The 24,566-nt window shown below is 39.6% G+C and overlaps 2 protein-coding genes and 1 long non-coding RNA gene across 5 annotated transcripts in view; 2 read left to right on the forward strand and 1 right to left on the reverse strand.

Moving 5' to 3' along the window:
• Positions 1 to 18,389, forward strand: part of LOC131221335 (serine/threonine-protein kinase ATR) — an 80,371-nt gene extending 61,982 nt beyond the window's left edge. The window contains exon 16 of one of the 2 annotated variants that reach the window (XM_058216561.1): positions 17,802 to 18,389. The gene's annotated coding sequence lies outside the window, so the exon portion shown is untranslated. Of the gene's footprint in view, positions 1 to 12,772; positions 13,271 to 17,801 lie in introns of those variants that run through there. The other variant, XM_058216562.1, reaches the window with a different exon arrangement.
• On the reverse strand, positions 6,528 to 21,727 carry LOC131221336 (syntaxin-22-like). 2 transcript variants are annotated; one of them, XM_058216568.1, is made up of 7 exons: positions 21,357 to 21,727; positions 15,679 to 15,772; positions 12,182 to 12,321; positions 10,818 to 10,889; positions 8,252 to 8,409; positions 8,064 to 8,164; positions 6,528 to 7,161 (listed from the first exon to the last, which is right to left on the reverse strand). In XM_058216568.1, the coding sequence occupies exons 1-7, from the start codon at positions 21,542 to 21,544 to the stop codon at positions 7,123 to 7,125; spliced, it is 792 nt and encodes a 263-aa protein (XP_058072551.1). In that variant the 5' UTR covers positions 21,545 to 21,727; the 3' UTR covers positions 6,528 to 7,122. The 2 variants fall into 2 exon arrangements, with proteins under 2 accessions (XP_058072551.1, XP_058072550.1); XM_058216567.1 differs by lacking the exon at positions 6,528 to 7,161 and adding an exon at positions 7,178 to 7,602 and having other exon boundaries at positions 21,357 to 21,726.
• On the forward strand, positions 19,672 to 20,569 carry LOC131221337 (uncharacterized). The gene is made up of 3 exons (XR_009159193.1): positions 19,672 to 19,800; positions 19,939 to 20,168; positions 20,221 to 20,569. It is a non-coding gene; the product is annotated as an uncharacterized LOC131221337 (long non-coding RNA).
• Positions 21,728 to 24,566: the final 2,839 nt, after the last annotated feature.

A 24,566-nucleotide genomic window follows, 5' to 3' on the forward strand; every position in this document is an offset into this window, starting at 1 on the left:
AATGACGATGATTGGAAGACTCTTGATAAGAAGGCCAAATCCTCTATCCAATTGTATCTAATAGATGAGGTTTTCTACAATGTTATGAGAGAGAAAACCACAACGGATATGTGGGCAAAGTTAGAGGACGTTTATGCTAAAAAGTCCATTGAAAATCGTCTACACTTAAACTTATGGTTGTTCAACTTCAGGATGGTAGAAGGTGGAGATGTGGAAGCCCACATCAGTAAATTTAATAAGTTGATTTGCAAGTTGTTTGATATGAAGGAGGTGGTCAAAGATGAAGATCAGACATGTATTTTGTTGAATTCTCTTCCGGAATGGTATAAGTCATTTAAGGACTCATTGTGCACCGGTAATGCATCCCTAAGTGTGGACATTGTTATCTCACCCTTCAGTGGAAGGTCATGGGAAAGATAAACGGTAGCGTATGGACTTCTTCTGATGCACTGCTTACGAGGGGAATGAATACTGAGCGAGATACAAAATCTTCTAGTTTAGATCCAAATCCAAGGGCAAGTTAAAGTGCTGGAACTGTGGGATGACAGGACACATGAAGGAGTGTACAAATTCTAAGTCGAAGAAAGAAAACTTAGAGGCTTCTTCCAGGGAGGCTAATATGTCACATCTGCTGAAGAGACTGGCACAGGTGATGTGTTGTCTGTGTCTATGATCGAATACTTGTACGATGATCGTAGAGATGAGTGAATCCTTGACATAGGGGCGTTATATCACATGACTCATTATCAGAGTTGGTTCGCCAGTTATAGAGAGTACGATGGTGGACAGGTTTTTATAAGCAATGTAATGCTTGTAATGTTGTGACTATTGGTACGGTACACATTAAGATGTTTGATAGGATGGAGCATACCTTGACTGATGTCAGGCACGTTCTTAATATGAAGAAGAATTTACTTTCTCTCGGCGCACTCGAGGTTATAAGGTGCAAGTTCATCGTTCTTAATGGTGCCCTTAAAGTTTTAAAAGGGGCACTCGTGGTCATGAGAGCATAAAGGCATGAAAACCTTTATAGGTTGATCGGGAGCACTTTAATAGGTGGAACGGCAACGACTGTTGTGGATTTCACGTCTGCACGTATGTGACATGCTCGTCTGGATCATATGAGCGAGCGGGGCATGAAGGAACTTTCTGATCGTTGTTTGATTTCAACTTTTAAGATTTTTGATTTAGATATATACGAGTATTGTATATATGGTAAACAATCTAGATTATTTTTTAAATATGAAAAACATATAAGAGAATGCTTGATTATGTGCACTCTGACATATGAGGGCCATCGCCAGAGGTTTTTGTTGGAGAGTCATCATGTTTTGTCTCATTTATTGACGACTACCCCCGAAAAGTTTGGGTTTACTTCATGAAACGTAAATCCGAAGTTTTTACTATATTCAGACAATGGTGGAAAAAGATTTAGGGTGAAAAATAAAGGTTTTAAGGAATGATAATGGTAGTAAATTTACTTCCACTGAGTTTAATGAATATTACAAAAATAAAGGGATCATTAGGCATAACACAGTGCACCACACACCTGAGCAAAATGGTATGGCTAAGCAGATGAATCACTCTCTTGGAGAGGGCCCGATGCATGTTAAGTAATACTGCGTTGGGCAAGGACTTATGGACTGAGGCCGTTAACATAACTTTCTATTTCATGAACTGTTCCTCTTCTACAACAATTGAATGTAAGATCTTAGAGAAAGTATGAGGTGATCATAAGGTAGACTACTTAGATTTGTGGATATTTGGTTGTAAGGCTTACTCTCAAGTACCATCAGTTGAGAGAGATAAGTTAGACCATAGAGCCAAAAAGTACATTTTTGTTGGTTATGGGGTTGGTGTGAAGGGTTACATGTTATATGACAAGGTCACACGCAAAGTCATCACTAGCCACGACGCCATGTTCGATGAAAGCTCCCTATTCCGTAAGAATGATCAGGAGGAGCAAGATGAATTAGAAAGGTTGGACGTCGAAGCCCAGATTGACACAAAGGATACTCAGGCAGAGACAGATGTGCAGACAGAGGTACAGGGGCAGGTGGAGCAGCCACCTGTGAGGAGAAACTCACCGCGAGATCGCAGGTTAACGACGAGGTATATGGACGACTCTAATATCGCTTATGCTCTCATTATGGATGAAGGGACCCGTCTACTATTTAGGAGGCTCTTGATGAGCTTGATGTAGAAAAGTAAAAGACGATAATGGACGATGAGATGAACTCCTTGCACAAGAACAACACATGGAAGCTGGTGGAGCTTCCGGTGGGTCGAAAAATGATCGGATGCAAGTGGTTATTTAAAAGGAAACAAGATAGATACAAAGCGAGGCTGGTAGCGAAGAGTTATGCTTAGAAAGAAGGAATTGACTTCACAGAGATATTCGCGCCGGTAGTTAAGTAGGTGTCTACCAAATTCGTGTTGGCACTGATTGCCCAATACAATCTCGAGCTGAAACATATAGACGTGAAGACTGCATTCCTGCATGGGGAATTGGAAGGGAGGATCTACATGAAGCAACCAGAAGGTTACGAAGTTTAAGGGGCAGAAAACAAGGTTTGCAGGTTAATGAGGTCATTGTACGACCTCAAACAATCGCCTAGGTAGTGGTATAAAAAATTTGATTATTTCATGATGAATCATAAATTTTCTAGGAGTAAATACGATCATTGTGTCTATTACAAGACACCGAGTGATGACAAGTTCATCATTTTAATATTGTATGTTAATGATATATTAATAGCAAGTCATGACATATTTGAAATCAATGTACTGAAGACTCAGTTATCAGGGACATTTGAGATGAAAAATCTAAGGGCTGCAAAGAGGGTTCTCGGCATAGATATTCACAGAAATAGGAAAAGGAGCAAGCTTTGGTTATCTCAGGCAGAGTACCTTAAGAAGCTACGGATCAAGTATGAGATGGACAAGCCGAAGTCGATGAGCATTCCCCATACGGCTCACTTCAAGCTTTCCTCATATCAATGTCCTAAATCAAATGATGAAAAACAAGATATGTCTCATGTGCCTTATTTGAGTGTCGTTGGCAATTTAATGTATGCCATGGTCTGTACGAGACCAAATATTTTATAGGTAGTTGGTGTTATGAGCAGATACATGTCAAACCCCAACAAGCAATATCGAGAAGTGGTGAAATAGCTACTTCGATACATTCGAGGTACAAAAGACTACGTCTTAACTTTTGAGAAGACGGACAAAGTTGGTAGGGTATGTAGATTCAGACTACACAAGCAGTGTGTATTCCAGAAAGTCAATTTCAGTTTACTCATTTATACTAGCGGGTGGAGCAATCAGTTGGATGTCGAAGCTTCAGTCTATAGAGGTCTTTCCACGACGGAAGCAGAGTATATGGTAGTAACAGAAGCGTTTAAGGAAGGTGTTTGGTTGAGAGGCATGATAAATCAATTGATGCTTCAACAAGAGGCCGTGCTGGTTAATTGTGACAGTAAGAGCACTATCAATTTGGCTAAAAATTCAGTTTATCACTTCCGTACTAAACACATTGATGTTCGTCACCATTTTATCCGACAGGAGCTTGAGGGGGGAGGTGTAACTTTGGAGAAGATTCACACCAGTGTGAATTCTGCGGACATGCTCACCAAGGTGATTCCTGCATAGAAGTTTAAGTTTTGTGCGACTTCTCTAGGCTTGACGATGGCGTAAAAGAATGATCGAGTGTGTACGAGAAGCGTTGATGAAGTTATGATGCAAGGCATGGATAAGAGAAGAGAACAAGAAGCTACGCGTTTGAAGATTGAAGACATGGTGAAAATTATTATTTTTGGATGTCTTAAATCTATCCAGAAACAGAGTCTGTCAATGTCATCGACAGATCATTCGATACCATCGAGAGCTGTTCGATGCCATCGAACAGTTGCTCGATGCCATCGAGAATTTTTGGATTTCCTCTGTTGGTTGCTAGACATATTGGTGTCATTTTTCGATAACATCGAGGAGTGTTCGATGACATCAAAGGCCAAGTTCAATGCCATCGAAGTTGGGTCGATGCAATCAAAGAAATCTAGAATTCCATGTGATGTCTCTGGACTGTTTAGGCATTAGTTCGATGCCTTCGAAGGGTGTTCGATGACATCAAACTATTTTGTGCAGATTTTCGCCGTTTTGCGGAATTTATTTTCGATTTTGTTTGGAATTCTACCCAATGTTGTATATATGGGTGAAACGGGATTGGGAGAGAGTTCTAGGGTTTCTAAATCATCGAAGGGTTTCAAAGGGTGTAGTAAGGGTGAGATTCGAGATCGTTCGAACCGAGTAAGCTTTCTCTTTGTAATTTTTGCTTTCATAGTGATCATCTGTCGCTTTGTGCCGTGGTTTTTTCACGTTGAAATCACTGTGTTCTTTTCATGTTTGATTGGTGCAGTAGGATTGCTATCCTAGATTCATCTCTGTGTGCTTCCGCGATCCCCCAACAGGGACATGGTACTATTATTGGCAAAAACGGATTGATCAATAAGATAAGGTCGGGTTGGTCATCCATGTATATTATGAGGTCGGCTAACAGAAGCTTTGATAAAGAGCTCGGTCTCATCCCCGATTCGAGCAAGAAAGGAGTTCGCCCTCGACACTCTAAAGCAACCTCTAGAGGCAGGTCGACAGGTCGTTGCAATCTGCCCAGCACCAGGAGAAGCTCGATCACTCACTTAAAAGAGTCAGATCGGCATATCCCAAGTCGGTACAATCTCAGGTCAACACAATCCACCTTCTCTCAGTCTCGACCTGATCCCAACGGTGTATATCCAAAATCCCAACTGAGGATCTAGAGAATCGACAACAATATGGATCTGCCCGATCTTAGCCAAGAATCTCGGGAGATCTTCCGATGTGTGCGAGATCTGAATCCTACTATAACACGCCCCTACAAAACAGGAAGATCTCCTTTACACCACCGCCTAAAACCCTATTCTCGACTAGATCCAGATTCCTTAGCCTGACTTTGGCATCGGAGGGTCCCCTGCTCTAGCCAAGGTCTCCTTTGTCCGTTCTTTGTGCATGTATTCAAAGGTCCAAGGAAGGCTAACCAGTTTTCTGCATCAACAGAAACCATTGAGAGCACCTACCTGCTATGAAAATGCCATCAAATCCAGTAAGCCAAAGCATTTCTTCAAATTCCAAAATTTTCAAACATATTTTGAAATTCGTGAAGACTTTCTCAACAACTATCATTTGATGGTGAAAATGTACAAATTTCTGCTGTAGGCTTCGCAAGCTTATAGAGATGCATAGAATCTAATCAATAGTGCAAACAAAAGGAAAAAGGAGAATAAGAGGAATAATATTTATATATTTTCTAATAATATGTATTTAAAAATTGTTTTTTAGTTTACGACAATCATTAGCAAAACCCATACAGTAAAAAAATCAATTGCCTCAAGCACAAAAAAAAAAAAAAAAAAAAAAAAAAAACACATAGCTTAATACAAATTCAACTAAAATTTGGAATTATAAAATGGCCTATGTATGTGCATTTTTTTTTTTTCGGAGATTTGCTATTTCTGTATATCATGCATAAATAATGTAAAAATCACACACTTCGATTAATATGATTAGAATGCGGTGGAACAGGTAACAAATGGTGCATTGATATTCTTCTATGCTCACCCAAATCCTTCCTTTTCAAGTAACCAACCATATAAATCAATTTGTCCCGCTTATACCAGTGGATGGCGATCACCAATCTCTATATTTTAAATAGCTCTCAGGTTAAACCAAAAAAAAAAAAAAAATCTGAAAAATATCATGTTTAATTAAATATAGGCAATTTTTTTTAAAAAATTTTTTTAAAAATTTTTTTTTAATTTTTTTTTAATTTTTTTTAATTTTTTTTTTACCTTTCTTCCAAAAATATGCAGAAGTTTAATAGTTGGAGCAATAATATGATTTTGAAAAATAAATATAAAAGTTTAATACCGAATTTTGCTAACTAGTGATCCAGACCAGGTTGACTTGACGGGCCAGTGTGAATGGACCACACCTCAGTTGAGGACTACATCAGGAGTACTACAACCATCATCATCATCATCATCATCTAAGCTTTATCGCAACTAATTGGGGTCCACGGCTACATGAATCCTTTTCCACCATCCGAATCATCTCATATTTTTCTGATACATGGTGGAAGTTATGGCCAGCTGCCAGCCTGACACAACCCTCTATCCCACGGCTACAATGTAACAGACTATTACACAGGTTTATTGCAATCACATACTATCAAACAGTCTATGAAACAGGTTTATTACAATAAACCAGCTACCTACATCCACGGATGCCACTTTTTCCTCCAGGCACTGATCTGGACCACTGATCTTATCTCCCCACCCTGACTAGCCGTCATCTGCATCAAAACTCTTCCTAGTAGGAACCACCACTTGCAGTCTTTTATTTATCAATTTTCAATGATTGTTTATTTGCAAACCACTGATTGAATGATTAAGACCGTCCCATGGGGGATATTTTCAGGGCAGAGTCAAATCCATGGTGGGGGCCATCAGATTAACAATACGGATCCCCAAAATGGAAGAATCCACTTGTAGGAACTAAACAAACTGGATGATGACATACACTGGATATCTCTTACACAGGGATCCTATAATTCCTTTGGAAGTCCAAAGGTGGAGAGAAACTTGTACAGAGTCCATATAAGCATCCCTCAGAAATGCTTGCAACCCAAATATTACCGTCCAAATTGTGGGCCTTACTTTGGATGGGTCATAAACAAAAGATTCACTCAACCGATTGTTCTTCACCTATTGGTGGACGTCACAACGGCGGTTAAGGTGAAGAGAAGAAAAGTCAGCAGTCTGACGTCTCAACAAACAAATGTCCACTAACAAGAAGTTATGATCATCAAGCCCATCTACTCGTGTTTATAACCAATCTTCTGGTAAGGGCCATGATTTGGATGGTTTAATTCTAGTCACACATAATTCCACATGTGCAATTTCCAAAGAATGCAGCAGGTGGTATGAATCATCACAAGAGCCGAATGAATACCTGCAGACAATCAATGCCATCATGCAAGGTGCTGCCAAGTTCATGCGCATCTCTTTATTTCAATGTGCAAAGCCATCAACAGCAAGGAGAACACAAAGTCATGATCCAACACTCCTGTTAGAAATAAATAAAGAGAACCAAAGAACCTTTAATTTATTCACAATGAGGTTTGATCAGAGGCTTCCTAAGAGAGTCAGGAATTCATTCACATGAAACAGCAAGGAAACCAAAGAATCTCAGACGTGTCAATGATAAGGATATCATTAAATGGCCCCTCCGTCGGTTTTCTCAACTAAATACACCCAAATGACTGAATGCCCAACTTACAAGAGAAGATTAAAGACATGAACTAGATTGCATGGGCAGTCAGCATATCTCCAGTAAAGCAAAGGTTACCAAATTGAGACTTGGATGAGATTCATCAGACAGTGCAGCTCAACATGCTTCGGTTTACTCGACGGTTGGGATTGAAAGCAATGAATCTTCTGATTATGCTGCCAGGACTATTATCAGGATGAGTAAGACAACCCCGAATATCACCAAGAGCAAGCATGTCTGCATGTCAACCAAAAAAAAAAAAACAGGCTTACAAAATGGATCTCAAAACCAATAAAAGAATGGAAGGGGCACTAACATGCAAACATCACAGGGTTATCATATGCATTCCCTGATAACACATAGAATGCATGCGTTATCTGATCCGGTCATCTGTCGGTCCCATTGTGGATGGGCCACAGCTCAAACATCACATCAGTTTGATGATCCCTAACCATTTTGTTGGCTTCTGAAGGGAAAGAAAGAGATACACTTAGAAAGTTGACAACAGGTTGGCATTTGCTGTATGCAGGTTGTCCATTCTAGCGGGGGTTAGTATTATCCAACCAAAATGATTTTCATGCTATGGCCCATAGATGGGCCCTCTGGCCTGGGGATCCACATGAGGTTACACATCCACCACATGCGCCTATGGACTGCATATGGTATCTAGGATGTGTCACATTGTATTTAGGAATTACCAGAGATGAATTTGATCTTTGAGTTTTGGCTGCTTTCGTGAGTTGAGATTTTGCCTGAGCAGTTGCCGCATGGGAACCATCGACGTTGGACTCGATGTCATCTGCAAGTGAGGGTAGTGGCATAGATTACAGCCTGGAAACGAAAGTGGGGGTAAGACTAGACAACTTAGCAACCATAGATGACTGACCAATCATGACGCCCTGATCATGAACCAGAACTGCAAGATCCTTGAAGATTTCGTTCACCTCGCCAATCTGCTGCTGGATCTCTTGGATCCCTTGCTCTCTTTCCTCGATGATGGCCTCATTGAAGACAATCTCATTATCCAGTAGCAAGACCTGCTGCCTGCCTCATAAAGAAGAAAGCACTCAAGTAGATCAGAAAAATGTATGCTACAGGAAAATGCATTGGGAAATTTAAAAATATTTTAGCTTTGCCAAACAAAAGAGTTCAACACCGCATTAATCGGGTGCATGTGCGTGTATGAGCGTCAAGTGTGGAGATGGGCCTAGGCATTTGAATAGCTTGAGCCCAAATCAGAAGGGAAAATGAGTGAATATGCATTTACTATTATTTATTTATTGAGAGATGAGTGAATATGCATTTAGCATTCTATACTATTAAAATAGGAGAAACTTCGATGCAGAGTGTGATGGATGATATGCAGGCGCTTAGAAATTACTTGGAAATTGCACACGTAGCAAACAAGAAGTCAAATTAAACTGTCCAAATTACTGTACCTATTTTAGATGTATAATGAGCCAAAAATTAAGCTTATTTGATTATCTATCGGATTGGTGGATGGTTAAAAATGAATAACATCCAACAGTCCTATTTGCATAAACAAGTATAAAGATTCAGAGGTTAGGATTGTTTGACTAATCTAATCTACGGAATGTGATTTGGCAAGAGTGGGCTGCACAATCCAGTCAATTTAGTTGAGTTAATATATGCTGGGTGTACAATTTCTGAGTGCCGGCATATCAAGAGTCATACGCAGCCTGAGAATCGTGTAACTCTTCTTAAAATAGATGTTTTCTAGCTCCACGTGTGCCCCTCCACACGCAGCTATAAGTGCTAGCCTGGCAATGTGTATCGTATATCAAGTGTAAAAGACCATGTAGATCATGAAGCCAAAGAAGCAGGTTAGTCAACTAATCAGTAGGTCACATATGAACAAAAAGAATGGACATCATAAAAAAAGATAATGGTTAACTAGCAGAGTTTTTGGCCCCGTGATCTTCATGGTGTGCACCACCTAACACAGATCAGATGTTATAAGCACATGCCAGTTTGACATGTGCATCCATGGTGGAGGTGTGAAGGGTGCATGTGGGCTAGTTCAGCAAAGCAAAACATTTTAAACATATTCTGTTGACTTCTTTATATATATATATATATATATATATATATATATATATATATATATATATATATATATATATATATATATATATATATATATTGATAATAAAAAAACATTATTATTGAAAGCAAAATAATTTTTAAAAAATATAAAATAGAAAAAGTACTCATGTGGAATGAGCCATATCTGATACAAACCTCGTAACCCCTATAACCCGCATCATGTCTGACACAACCACCCCAACGGATTTTAAGAATCTGGGTATCATAGGTATCAGAATGGTTGAAACCCAAGGTCAATGACAAGATCATGATTGTAAAATTGTAACAATCAATTACTTTACTTGTTAAAAGAATACCAGTCCAGCTCCACGCAAATGGAAAGGGCTGGTGACCCGTTGATTTCTATCATAAATTGAAAAAGAGAACGAGTATTTAGCCCCCTTTCTATGGGAACAAATGCTAAGGTCCATATTTGAGAAATTTTCTGAGACCCAAGAAAATCATGCCAAAACCAAATGATTTAAGTAATAGGGATGACTTGCTAATTTGTTGCGCAAACAACCATCTCAATTTAAGCAACTCCTGAAGAGGATTATACGATAATCAGTCCAAGGACATGCCTCCTGTACTGAGCTTCTCAGTTTGTACAAGTGGGCCCCTTCAGTGATCCAGACCTTTCATCTATGCATCCCACTGTGAATGAATGATGACTACAAGTCTCCCAGATTATAAAATCCTAGACATCCAATATCTCACCTTTTCTCAGTTGAATGTGGAGCACCGCTGTTTTTCTTAACCTCCTAATTTGCAGGCTACCAAGGGTGAGGATTGTCCCATAGAAGAGATTTCTAGATTGAGGAGCATCCTAAGTGGCACCCCTTAGATGGACAATATGGATCACTGAACCATGAGGACCAGAGAATACCATACATACCCTTGATTTGAGGGTCATATAACATATTCCTCGTTTCTTAAACCCCCCTGCCAATGAACACCCATACTATGACTAGAAAACAAAGGACAAATGAAAATCAGAGCCTCTGCTCTTGAAGCAGCAGGTTCATGATGATTTATTTTTTTAGCGAGAAGGGGGCAGTTGGTTGGAGTATCAAGTTGCATTTAAAGTCTAATAAAGTGGGCAACCATATTTTCAGCATTCATTTTGAGAGTCTAGGCTCCAAACTGCAGTTATGTTACATTCCATTTAAGACATGAAAGAAAAGTAACAGCAATTCGATGGCCGCTTCCTCTTTAACAAGCACCAGGAACTTCGCTAACTTTTGTCAATTGCTCTTGATTAAACTGAATGCAAGAAACTCAATTGACACCCATAAAACCAACAACAAAGATATTAACAAAAGAAAATGTAGAAAAGCAGAACTCACCTTCTCGATTCTACAAGGGCACGCTCTTCCGTAGTTTTTTCTGAACGTATGTCTATCTCACTCACAGTATAGCTGTATAAAGATGAGCAGCACCACAACATTAGGGACATTATTCATGATGAAATAACCAGGATATCTCCCATTTTATGGCGAGATAAAACATTACTTAACCATAGAAGCTTGTTGTGCATGGAAAACAAAAATAATATATGATTCCCCATCATATACGTGTGCATGACAATAAACCCACCAATAAAAATTGATGAAGAACAAAAAGAACACCGAATCAATCAAATAAAAACTTTTTAGTTTGTTTAACATTTACTACATAGAAACAAAAATAAATAAATAAATAAACAAATAAATAAAACTTGTAGTTAAAGACTTAACCCAACAGTATCGTGGTCATTAATTTGGGAATCTCCTTACAGGAGAAAGCAACACTTTTTTTTTCCATTGATCTAGGAGAGATTCGTAGTGTGTAAAAACACCTAAATGGCTCTAAATGTATGGCATCACATAGGCAACTTCTGCAAATTCAAGAACATTGGAAAAACCTAGGGAAAATCAAGGGGCATTTGAAATGTCTGGAAAACAAGTGATACTTGGGTAGTTGATGCAGGACAATTAACCACTTGCTCTAAAAGCCCGAACTAATGGAGTATGACGAATCAATCACTTTAACTCATAGCCTAGGCCTCACATCGCATGGGTTAGGACCTCGGCCGAACCCCCCTCGTGGGCCCTACATCACATGGGTACCGCCTCACACGAGCCGCCCGCCTCGAGTGTGCCCTGTCATCCCACGGGTCACCCCACTCAAGCCCGGTGTTAAAATGTCTCTGCATTAATCACCCCCGGTGAGGAGTCTCGAACACAAGACCTCCCGCTCCGATACCACTTTGATGAAGGACAATTAACTACTTGCTCTAAAAGCTCGAATTGATAGAGCATGGCGAATCAATCCCTTTATCTCATAGCACAGGCCCTACATCGCATGGGTTAGGAACTCGGCTGAACCCCCCTCGTGGGCCCTACACCACATGGGTACCGCCTCACACGAGCCACCCGCCTCACATGGGCCACCCAACCTGAGTGTGCCCCTACATCCCACAAGCCATCCTACTCGAGCCCGGTGTGAAAATGCCCTTGCATTAGTTGTTCATTTGAATCTAACCAACATCGTAAATGTATCAAACCTACAACTAAGAATTGCTTATGGGCATTTCACAAAACTGCCAGACCTTATGCTGAATGTTGAGTGGTTGGTCCCAACTGGAATGCTGTATGTACAAAAAGACAACAAATGCCAAGAAGAAATTCCAAAAACTAAATGGTAAAATGCTTTATCCAATCCGCTTTACCTGGAAGGAAGAACTGCTTGGGGAACAAAAGGAGCATATGCTGTCTCCCTCTCAGCAGCAAGCCGCTGAGCTTTCTGAAACTCTTTTAGAACTGCTTGGAAATCTTTTGCAAGCTTTGCATCAGCTATCTTTTTGCTGGCCTGCATTTAGATAGAAGCTCAATGTATAAACACATCATCAATAGCAAAATGGAATTTTTATGCTTAAAACTGAATGACAAGCGAATGCTGACAAAGATGCCCGTCTAGTGTGGGAAAATTCACTTCAAATGAGACCTTCAGAAGGAAAGATAAAATGAACATGACCATTTATTTACATATATGAGCATGAGCATGCACATGAATAAATGTACACTCACAAAAGCTTGAAGCACATATAAATGAATTGCAATATAAAGCAAATGATCTGACAATGTGTATTAGTTCGTAAGTAACATGCAAGACATTCCTTCATGTGTAACTTTTTACATGATGAAAGAGAACAATGAGCGGGATCTACATCTGTACATCATTACAATGTAACAGTGATACTATCCAAAAAAGAAAAAGAAAAAAAAATACCTCAAAGTTTCTGTGCCTGCTTGGTTCTCAGGTATCAACTCATCAAGCAATTTTCTCAGCCTGACAAAAGGTGGGGCCATGATCCAATCAATTTCTATGGGTCCATTGTGGAAAAATCTCCTGCATCAACTCTTCCAGGCAATTGAAGAAGACCAGTAATTTTCCAAGATGAATCCTCTAACTGTTCATTTCCAAGAGATGAATTGGATGGCTAGCAGTGCCTGATGGGCTAGAAATTGAGGAATGGTCCATCCCATGACGAGGCCTACAAGATCAATGACGGAGATTCTGCAAAAGATGGGACCCCCATGTAATGTTGTAGTGCAGAAAAAAAAATCATCTGGTTCGGCTGAGTATGTTATGCAGTGCCTCCTTTGAAAAGTTAACCTCTCTGCAGAATGGACCATTGTGACACCCAGATCCATAGCTCAACTGGCAGACTGAGTGGAGATACCTCGTTTCAACATTTGAGGTCTTGGTATCGATCCCTAGTGGGTGTGGCTAACATGGAGTGTGTGTACTGACATGGGTGTGTACTAACAAGCTAACCCAAATATAAATAAAATAAATAAATAAATAAATAAAAGAAGAATGGACCATTGTGGGGAAAATCAGGAAAGAGGGTCGGTAAACCCTCACTTTCTTTCCATTTATTATTATTATTATTATTATTATTATTTTGTCTTCATTTTGTTGTATTTCAATGAAATGGCCATACCAGAAATCATGATTGATTTGTGTTTGATTAGGGCCTAATTAATTGAATTTCAGCATAGCATATCATATCATATCACATGTCCAATATGGCTCTGATATGCTCCATATCATATTGTTTTTTGGCCTGAACCGAAAGGCCTGTTGGTACACCATTATTCAAAACCTTGCTAGTGAGAGCATTGGGAAAGAAAGGACTCAGCGGATGTCATCATTAAGGGTATGTAAGAGGGAGAGGGTAACATATGTTAAGTACCACAATTGGAAAGACAAGTGAGTTTCCAATTATTGCAGGCTTTCACCAAAGGTCGCCATTGAGCCTTTATCTATTTGCATTGATTATAGAGCAATTTATGATTATTGACTAAGAAGTACCACACAATGGCCATTTTTGATATCTTGGATTGATAGTTCATGAAAGCATAGATTGTGAAGGGTATTTGCTCATAGAATTAGGGTTGGGTGGGTGGATGAAGTGGAGATGTCCATTTGGAGTTTAATGAGATCGCAGCGTACTAGTCAAACTGAAGGGGAGACTATAGAAGATAGATACAAGATCAGCCATGCTTTATAGGGCAAAATGTTGGGTAGAAAAGGAATAACATCTCCATAGGAAAAGCATAGCTGAAATAAGGATGTTGAGATGGATGCATGGCAGGATGGGGAACGATACAAGTAGAATTTAACGCATTTGAGAAAAGTTAGGATAGCACCTATAGGTGATAAGATGAGGGAAAGTAGACTTGGAAGGTTTGCTCATGTGCAACTGAGACCAAGAATTGCACTAGTTAGGATTGAGTTTGTTCAGGTTGAAGGCTCTAAAAGGACAAGGTTTAGGCCCAAAAAACTATGTGAAGAGGTAGTAAGAAAAGACTTGACCTATCATTTAACTAAGATTATGGTCCTTCATAGAGTGAAATGGTGGAGTAGTCTCCATGTAGCCAACCCCAATTAGTTGTCAAAAGGCTTAGATGATGGTGGTGATAATACTTCTAATAGTAAGTCATGCTTCTGATCAAGTCTTCAAGTTGACTGTACCGATGAACTTTCAAGTTGGAAATTGAGTTTTCAACTGTGACTTGAAAAGAAAATGATGTTAGCACATATATACGAGGCTATCAACCGCCCCTTACCATTTAAATCGTCTTTTAACAACATCAACCAAAAAGTTAATTGCACAATTCATGTGGTTATGCTTTAGTTACAGACACTCATAAGACAATAAATAAATAAACAAGGCCAAGGAATTGTGGGTGGTAAAATACACCATTATTAAGACTAATTGGGAGGAAAAAGCAGGGAAGACGAATTACCCTTTAAAAAAAGTTACTAAATTCTATTAACAAAGAGAATAAGATAACAAAACAGACGATGAGACTTCAACCGATCAATACAAAAGGGAATTCTCCTCCAAACAACCTTCGAAAGCCTTGACCAAGCATCTAACAAAATCATTAGCAGTTCTAGCCCATTTGACTATTAGACTCCTTGTTTGTAAGACCCATCCTGGGTGAGAAGCCAAGTTATTAAAAATCCTACTGCTGCACTCTAGCCTAACCAACCAAATAATGAGGAAGGCTAGACACCATACAGTTTTTCTTTCTTTCCAAGCCTCGCAGCATTCCACATGATGTAAGCTTCCCAAGCTTTTTGGGCATATCACACAACTGAATTCCAACAGCCAAAGGGAACCGGGAATCCCCAAATATGCATAATGGGATCCTTGGCTTGATTGAGGGGCAAACGCATCACTGGTAGCAAGATCTGACCATGAATTGACCAGGCTAACTCAGGTTCCAACACCACCTGTCCCCTTGTGAATAGCTCCAACAAATGGAGGAACTCCTAGATCGCCTACTCTGTCAAGTTCCTTCTGAAAATCGGATTCCATGCAACCAGATTTTCCACTCTTGACAGACATTGAGCATGGGAGACTTCTTCCAATGATTATCAAGTAGTTTTTGAACTTCATCTAAATCACATCATAGCCTTGAACCAGCTATTTGGGGTTAAGCTTGCTTGTTTGGCCAAAGTTCAATGACCACCCAGCTGCCTATGAGAAATCGACCTCCTCCTTTACAAAGGCCAGAGAGTAGCTAGCATTGCAGTAGGTAGATTGCAATCATATGAACCAAATATATATGGACAAAATAAAAAGAAATTGCTTCCAATTTGAGGTCAAAATCAAGGATGACAAGAAGAGACAATGTTAGCTGCACTCACGCTAACTCCAGTATGATGATCTGTTTCGCTGGCTTGTTTAAGTTTAGCTGATGTATCTTTAACCAACTGTCCAATATGTACCCTTGTCTTGTGCCTGCCAGAATTTTTTTTAAAAAAAATGGATTGATTAAATAAACATGTTGGATACACATGAATGGTCTGTGATGCAATTTTCATTTTAATCTGTTTATTGAAGGAAAAAAAAAAAAAGATATGAGAAAGCAAGATAAAGAATATTACATTTGGCAGTGAGATATGACAAAGGACTTTAAATTGAAACTAAAAGTTATGACAAAGCCAAAGAATGGAAATCAATCCAGCCAACAATTCAGAAAGGAGGTAGAGAGTTCAGAATGGTACTACTACAAACTTGTTCTAGCACAGAGTTGAAAAATATAGAGAGCTTGAGAATATCACTTTTCAGGTTTCCCTTAAACTTTTGCAAAACAATTCAATTTTTTTATCACATGCAGAAAAATCATTCAATTAATCGATCAAATCGTTTGTGAGATCTAAAATACACAACTCTAACTTTATCAAATCTTTTAAATGCTCAAACAGGGGTTTAATAACGGGTCATAATTTACAGAATATCTGTGCAAAATTGGAGTCCCTACAGCCAGTAAAGCATATAAAATCAATGGAGATGGAAAACTGTGAAGGTCAGGTAAAAGCCTCAAGGAGTCCTGGAGCGGTAGATACCAGCACCTGAAAGATGCCTCATACTTTTGACTAAAATAGTAGAGATGCAATACTTGTATTGGAACTTTATTATAGAGAAGCATCTGCTTCAAAACATACCAGTGGTCCAGTATCACCACCTGAAAAGTGCAGTCACAAAATGTACCACTAATATAATAGAAAAGGAAGACGAAAAACTAGGACAGTCTTAATTTGATTAATTCAGAAAATCTGATTCAAAATGATGCAAGTTACGAGCCATGTATAGGATTATTACTTAGTCTTACTTAGGAAGTGGTAGGAGGAGAAGTGGGGGAAGGAGCAGAAAGGTATAGGTTCCTGGCTTAGTAGTTTATTTAGCTCAACAGCCCAGCACTCGATCCAATTCTTAATCCCATCCATAAACTTCTTGATCTTATATATTTTCTTTGATTTGAAGGCCAGACGAAGGTGAACAAGGTAGTTGTCAATTTCTACCATAATCCTTATTCTGAGGAGGATTTCTTGAGACCCATCCTCAAAGACCTTGATTTCTAGTCCATCCTGTTTGAGAAAGCCAACTGTTTAGAAAGGGCTTCCAATAAGGAGGAAATTAAAGAGGCTGGGTTTTCAATGAATGGGGACAAAGCCCTCAACCCTGACGGTTTCACTATAGATTTCTCTAAGACATGCTAGCATAGTGTTAAAAGATTTGATTCTCATCTTCCATGAATGGTTCAATACGGACAGATTAATAAAGAAATGAATGCAATTACTAAAACAGAGGGAGCAAAGAGATTAGCGACTCATTCCAACCAGTCTGTTAAGTTTTGTCCAACAGTCCATAAAATCGTCACAAAGGTCCTCGGTAATAGGATAATCTAGTCCTGACATTCGTTGTTTCTATGTACTGCTACCAAAGGATCTTCATTTGTGATAAGCAATTTCAAGATGGTGTTTTTCCAGCAAATAAGCGTGTGAACTCAAGAAGATCTCATGCTAAATTTATATGGCTAAGGCTTATGATAATGTCAATAAGTCTTTTTCTCCTACCTGTGGCGCAATACAGGTTTTTGGCAGCAGATAGTCATCTTCGATTCAGAGTTGCATTTCATTAGTCATCTTTGATTCATAGTTGCATTTCATTCGCCTTCTGGCAATAAACGGGTTCCCTGAAGGTTTCTTCAGAAAGACTTGAAGTATTAAGGGTTGGGGACCGTTTTCATTTCTCCCTCCTTTCCTCAATTGTAGCGGAAGGATGAAGCAGGCTGGTTCTTAAAAGACTCTCAGATTGGCTTTCTCTGATACATCATGATTGGACAGACTAGCACTCCTACATTCACCTCCACTTTGCTGATGATAGCATGCTGTTTTGTGAAGCATCGAGGTGTCATATTAACATATATTAAAGCCATACATTGTTGTTGCAAAGCCACTTATGATCTGATGGTGAATTTTGGCAGGAGCACGAGTAGGACGGAGAACTTGATGGTGGCAGATCTTGTTTCTTTGATCAGCTATTGAGTAGGTTCCTTGCAGTTGCCAATGAGATACTGCACTTAAAGCAAAGCCCTCAAACTGAGTCCATATGGGACCAATGATATGGAAAAAAGAACACAAAACTTGTTTCCTAGAAGAGATCCTATACTTCTCTAAGGAGAATAACCACCATTAACTCTACACTGGCCAACCTTCCAACTTACCTTTTCCAAAATCCTGGCCAAGATGGCCATGTGGCCAAGGCCCATTTGGACGGCTTAAATCGCATTACTCATGGCGAGGCCCATGAGGCAAATATGAGAAAAGTAAGGTCAAGTGGTTATTTTTGTTAATTGTGGAGTTTGGAGAGTATCTTTGTAAATTTCTTTTTTGTATTGACTCATTGCTAGTTGTTGGAGTTAATTTTAGGTTGTTGGTGTTAGTTGCGATTAGCAATTAATAACCATGATTAGGTGGTGTAAATCATTATTAGTTATGAGTTAGAATGTTAGGGGTTGTTGTTAGGAGACCTATAAATACATTGTAATAGTCGCAGTAAGGGAGTTTTGATTTTTGCAATAGAAGTGAGAAGAAGGTTGCTTTTTGTGTCTTTAAGAATGTTTGGTGCCAAATCCCTGAATTGTCCTTTCTTCCCTTCTTCCTTCTTCCTTTTTTCTAATTACAAAGCAAGGCTCCTTTGGAGCCTACCGAAGCAAATGATCCCGGTTACATTAGGTGGAAGAAGTACAAAATAAATGGATTTTTCAATTGAGTGATGAGGTGGAGATCTGAAGTTTCATCTTGTTAGCAACGGTGGCAAAAGGTCAAGCGGGCCACCTGGCCCACAAGACTGGTTTGGCTTTGGACTGGGCTTGGACCATGGGCCTGGTACACATGGCCTAATCAATCTTCGTGCCAGGCTTTCATCTGGCCCAACCAGGCAGCCTAAGCCAACCTTACTTTATATGTAAGTCTTATATCCTACAAAGACGCCATTACAATCCTCGATTAGGCAACCCATTCGTCTTGAATGTAGACAACTGTTTCCATTCTTTTAAGTGTCTATTTCTTTGTGCATGTGTGTCCCACTTGATCAATGAATAGATTAAGAACAATCAAGTGGGAGATAGGGATTTTATCAATTTTTGGGTCAAGCTCAGACTTTGGTCCTAAGTATCGGACCGGGCCAAGCCATGACTAGCCCGGCCTAGCCCAAACTTGAAAGATTGCCTTCAAGGTATTCCGTAACGATAACGGTAGGTGCAACGGCCACCGCCATTACCTCTACGATACAAGGTGTAATAGCCGTTACAGGGGCCGTAATAGACAATTACCTTTACGATACAGGGTGTAACAGCCGTTACAATTTTTTATTTCATTTTTAATTATTGAAAAAAATTTGCAAAAACCTATATCACTCCCGTAATGGACCGTTGTGGGGCCTTTACGGCTTAACAGGGGTTGTAACAGCCTTTACGGGTCTTTTTATTTTTATTTTTCTGTAACGGCCGTTATGGCTTTTATGATCCCGTAATGTGTAACGGTTGCCACCATTAGCTTTACGTAACAGCCTTTGTGGCAAACCATGATTGACATCCCTACTTGTTAGGTAGGGAGTTTAGAAAACTAGAGGAATTGATATTGGGAGATTAGTTTGTCGTCAAAGTGGTGAAGGAGATGCACTATTCAACAAGAGACATCGTGGTAGTAGGTGATTGTCAACAAATACAACATAGGAAGCTGTTCTTTTGTGTAAAAAAAAGCTACATTAAAAAACAAGAGACCCTTCCCTCGGTCAACATCCCCTTACATAATGTTATTTTGGGCTGTGTTTGCTTTCAAACAATGGGACTCCTAAATCGTAAGAGAATGGATGAAATTTGGTTTTTATAAGGAACCTACTTAGGACTTTGAATTTCCTCTTTTAGAAACCCTCCTTAGGGATTTGGATGAAATGTTTATCTCACTGCTTTTCCTCCAAAGGTTTTTTCAAGGCCTTGTGTCCTTCTCAAATGCCTCTCCTTCTTGTGTCAAAGGTTGGAGTTTGGGTGCTCCTCATCTTGAAGGTCTACATTCGATAGTTGTTGCCAAAAGTATTCTTGATTTAGACTAATTGCAAAGCAGAAATTTGCCTCTTGCTAACATGGTTTCTTGTGTTGGAATGCTATGGCATTAGTGGATCAACTATTTCTTTGATGTAGGGTGGTGTGGGAGATTTGGTCTTCTTTCTTTCACTTAATTTGGCATTTTGTGGTTACTCTTCTTCAGTGGCCTTCCAATTCCTCATGAAGAGTTGCTCCTCCACTCCTTCAAATCAAAGAGAAAAAGGCCTTTGGAAAATGCTCACCAAGGTTTTGGGTATAGGTATTGGGAGAAAAAGGCCTTTGGAAAATGCTCACAAAGGTTTTGTGTATCAGCATTGGCTTCCCTGGCCAATAAGATACGGTCCATTGATGTGATGCATCCCGTAAAGGCCAAATTTTTTTGGACAAAAATTTACAAAACAATATTGGTTTTTTTCTTTTAAACATTGGGAGTATTCCAAAATTTCTTTCTTTCTTTTTTCTTTTTTTCCTTTGGACATGTATTTGATGTTGTAACATGCCATTATTTAATATGAATGTTCACACAAATTCAGGCTAGAGGGGTGCCAATTGGGGAGAAACGGCCTCTATGCGCACTATAGCTTCCAACCAGTTATCCATTTTACAGGTACAATATACGCGTTGGAAAGCTATCGACAAGCTCTACGCATTGGCCAACCACCCAAGGTTTGTTGAGCCGTAAAGCATCTTTGCAAAATTCAATCTTTTAGGGGTCAAATAACTGTTTCAAGTCAAAACTTACTGTTTTAGTACCATTTTTTATTCTTAGGGTTTTAAGAGTCCATTCGTGGACTATAGTCTTTATTTTAGTCATCTAAGGGTTGTTTACAAGTTTTAGTACGATTAGATATATTTTTACTATTTTTAGTAATTTTACTATTTCAAGAAAGTGTCCTATTTTGAGTCAAAATAGGAATTTAGGGCTCCTTTTGCTGATATGAGTACATCAAATATGTTGTAATCAGCACTTTTCATCGATAATAATAATTTTATTTCTAGTTTGTGGAGATTCTCTTTCCCCATGGATTCAAGGGCTGCACTTGAGAAGAAGACTGTGAGGCCTTCTCTTTATCCAAAGACCCACTATGTTACGAAGAATTTTCTTCTTTCCCCTTGTGGGGCCATTTCTCTCCATTGGTCAAAGCTTTTGTTGTAATGTTTCTGTAGTGCTTTGGCCTTCTGGCCCTTGCTCCAATAAAATTTTATATTGCGGATCGAAAAAAGAGCGCTCCAATTATATAACTTCATCGTCCCTATTTTATTGAAAAAACTATTGCAATTCAATTCAATAATGCATAAAAAAGAAGCCTAACTCATCACCGCAAATTCCGTTCATTTCCAAGAAAGTTACAAATGATATTCAACCAATACCCAATCAAAAACGACAATTGAACAATCAAAATCCAAAATTCAATTGAAAGAACCAATACTCACAGCTTCTCCCTCAACTCGGGAGTATCTCTCGGCGTTCCGACCGTGTTGACGAGGCGCTGGAATGTCGAGACGGCGGTGTTGATCTGGAAGACGCCGGAAGCGACGGCTTGCGTAGGGTCTTGCTTCCCGTTGACGAGATCTCTCCGCAAGGGCAACAGACGGCCAGATTCAAGGTCTTGGAAGCTCATCCTGCAATAGAATTCTCGCACAATCGATCAAGGAAACACAAGGAAAGAAGATTTTTGGCGAGATTGGTGAAGATTTCACGAAAAAGAGACGGGAATTTGGGAAAAAGTGGCTTAAATTAGGGTTTTCTAGGAAAGAAATTAGAAAGGAAGATAACACCCCCAGAGAGAATTTCGAAGGGAAGGTGCGCTGCCCTTTTTGTACTTGAATTTTTGCATTACGAAAGGATCCTGTACAAGCAGTTGTATGTATTTTTTAAATAAAGCTCCATCTTTTCTGAAAATATCTAACATTTTTAGATGATCTGAGCCATTAAAACGCTTATCCGTACTATAAATCTTCTGTAAAGATAATCAATCTCGTCTATTCTTTAATTTCTAACTCAGTAGATAAACATTGACTTACGAATTGTACACCTGTATTCCATCTAAACAGAAGTCAAAAATCATTTCATGATTGGAAATATGCGTAGTGGGTACCGTATTTTGTACAGTCCAGATGTTTTATACTCGTGAATTTTAGGAGAAATACAGAGATGTATGTACAAGTTCAAGATACAGTGCGTGTATATTATCAATTTTAATATTTTATTTGGATGTGGGGCCAGTGGGGTTGGTCCGTTTTGGACGGCAAGGCTGTGGAGGCTGAAAGCAACACGTGGTTTGGAAGGATCGTAGTAATTCGGCTTTGGAGGAGGATATAACGATGATAAACGTTTTAAAATTCGACACACGTGTATGGCCCACTCCATCTGCACGCTTACGCACGTGCCAGTTGGCACATGATTCAAGATGGTCCACTAACCAATGGGCACGTTGTGGTGCAAAACAAGTGGATGGGCAATAGAAGGCTTTTCAGCCATCCGTTTCTTCTCATTGACTACTTTTGGGATGGTGGGCCCACGTGTATGTGTCTCCGTACGACGCGGATTGCGTCCTACCCCCGCCCGGACCGTAATCCGTCCGGGCAGGGACGCTGATTTCCTGCGAAAGGCTTTCGCAGGAAGTTCTGCCCAAGAATGCTGTGTGGGGTCCACCACCATGTTTTTGGGAAATGTACTCCGTTCATCCGTTCGGTGAGCTCATTTTAGAAAAATTGATCAAAACCGAAGTGGATCCAAAACTAAAGTGGGCCACACGAGAGGGAAAGAAATACCTACCATTGAAAGCTTCCTGGGCTCCACCTTGATGTTTATATGCCATCCAAACCGTTTATAAGGTTATTAACACAAGTATGAAGTGAAAATAGAAAAAAATTAGCCTGAAAGAAAGCTTTTATGGTCATAAGAATGTTTCAACGGTTCTAACTGAATCCCTACTGTTTCCTCTCGTGTGGCCCACTTGAGTCTTGGATCCACCTCGTTTTTGGTAGCTTGTCCTAAAATTATCTTGCAAAACGGATGAACAGAGTATATTTCCCAAAAACAATGGTGGTGGCCCTACTCAGCATCCTTGCCTAGGAACTTCCTGCTAAAGGCTTTCGCAGGAAATCCACGTCCTCCGGGCAGGGCTCTGTGCGGTCACCGCGATGTAAGTGTTTTATCCACGTCATTCATGGCTTTTCTCAGATCATTCTAAGGTATGATCCTAAAAACGAACCAGGTCAACAACTTCAGTAGACCACATCAAAGGAAGCTGTGATGATAATGACACCCACTGTTGAAATTTTTCTAAGGGCCACCATGATGTTTTTTTTACCTTCCAACCTATTCATAAGGTCATGTAGATGTGGATAAAGTGAAAACACAGAGATCAGCTTGATCCGAAACTTCTCTAGCTCCCAAGAATTTTTTAATGGTGTAAGTTCAATCCCTACTTTGTGGTCCACTTAAAACCTGTCCCTACTTTATTTGTTTTGTTAATATCTTAAAATGATTTGAGAAAATTGATGAACGGCTTTAATAAAGCACTTACATCACGTTGGGCCGCACAGAGCCCTGCCCGGACGGATTACCGTGGCCGGGTTGGACGCAATCCGCGCCCGTCTCTGTAAAGCGCATGCTACGTTTTTTTTTACCTTGCGTGCAAGTGGCCCCCACGTGATCGACTATTAAAAGTGATATTCAGAAGCCCAAGCAATAAAATGTGGGACCCACATGACAGAGTCGTGGTCGATTGCTAGACGTTTTCCATTATGTTGTATTTGTAAACGGAGTGTCTATGTTCATGGTCGTGAATCATATGATCGAAGTGATTCTCTGGAATCTTTCAGGCGAGGGAGATCGGATTTTCTGACAAAGCCTTTGGGAGGAAGTTTCTGCACTGGGATTCTAGGTGGGCCATCGTGATGTTTGTGAGAAATCCAAACCGTCCACCAGTTTTACAAGCTCGTTATATGATATACACCGGAAAATTAATTGGATACTAAACTCAAGGAGGCCATTTGAGAGGGAAAACTAGGAAAAGAAATGACTACCGTTGAAACCACCTTCCCGGGCTCCATCCAAACCGTTTATAAGGTCATTCCCATTGGGATGTACTGATAAGACGAAAAATTTAGCCTAATTCAAAACTTTAGTAGCCATGTGAATGCTTTCAATGGTAGTAGTTTAATTCCTACTATTTCTTTCTATGTGGCCTACATAAGTTTTTTAATTCACCTAATTTTGTTCCCATGTTCTAAAATGAGCTCACAAAATGGATGTCGGATTCAGGTTTTGAAGTGACACAAATTTCCTGGGAAAGCCTTTCCCGAGAATGTCCTGCATTGAAAACTTAAGTGGGGCCAACATGATGTTTGTTAGAAATCCATCCCGTTTATTCATCTTTTGAGCTCATTTTAAGTTTTGAGACCAAAAGTGAGTAAGATCCAAGACTCAAGTGGACTGCACTAAAGAAAAAGATGGGTAGGGAAATTTCCACCGTTAAAACTTCCCTAGGTTAACAATGATGTTTACATGCCATTGGGATGAACTGAAAACACAAATATTAGCCTTATTTAAAACTTACATAGCCCCACGAATAGTATAACCATGAACGTTCAACTCTCATGTCTTTGTCCTACTTGAGTATTGGATTCAGCTCA

This window comes from Magnolia sinica, chromosome 12 (assembly GCF_029962835.1).
Source record: "Magnolia sinica isolate HGM2019 chromosome 12, MsV1, whole genome shotgun sequence".
Taxonomy (NCBI): Eukaryota; Viridiplantae; Streptophyta; class Magnoliopsida; order Magnoliales; family Magnoliaceae; genus Magnolia; species Magnolia sinica.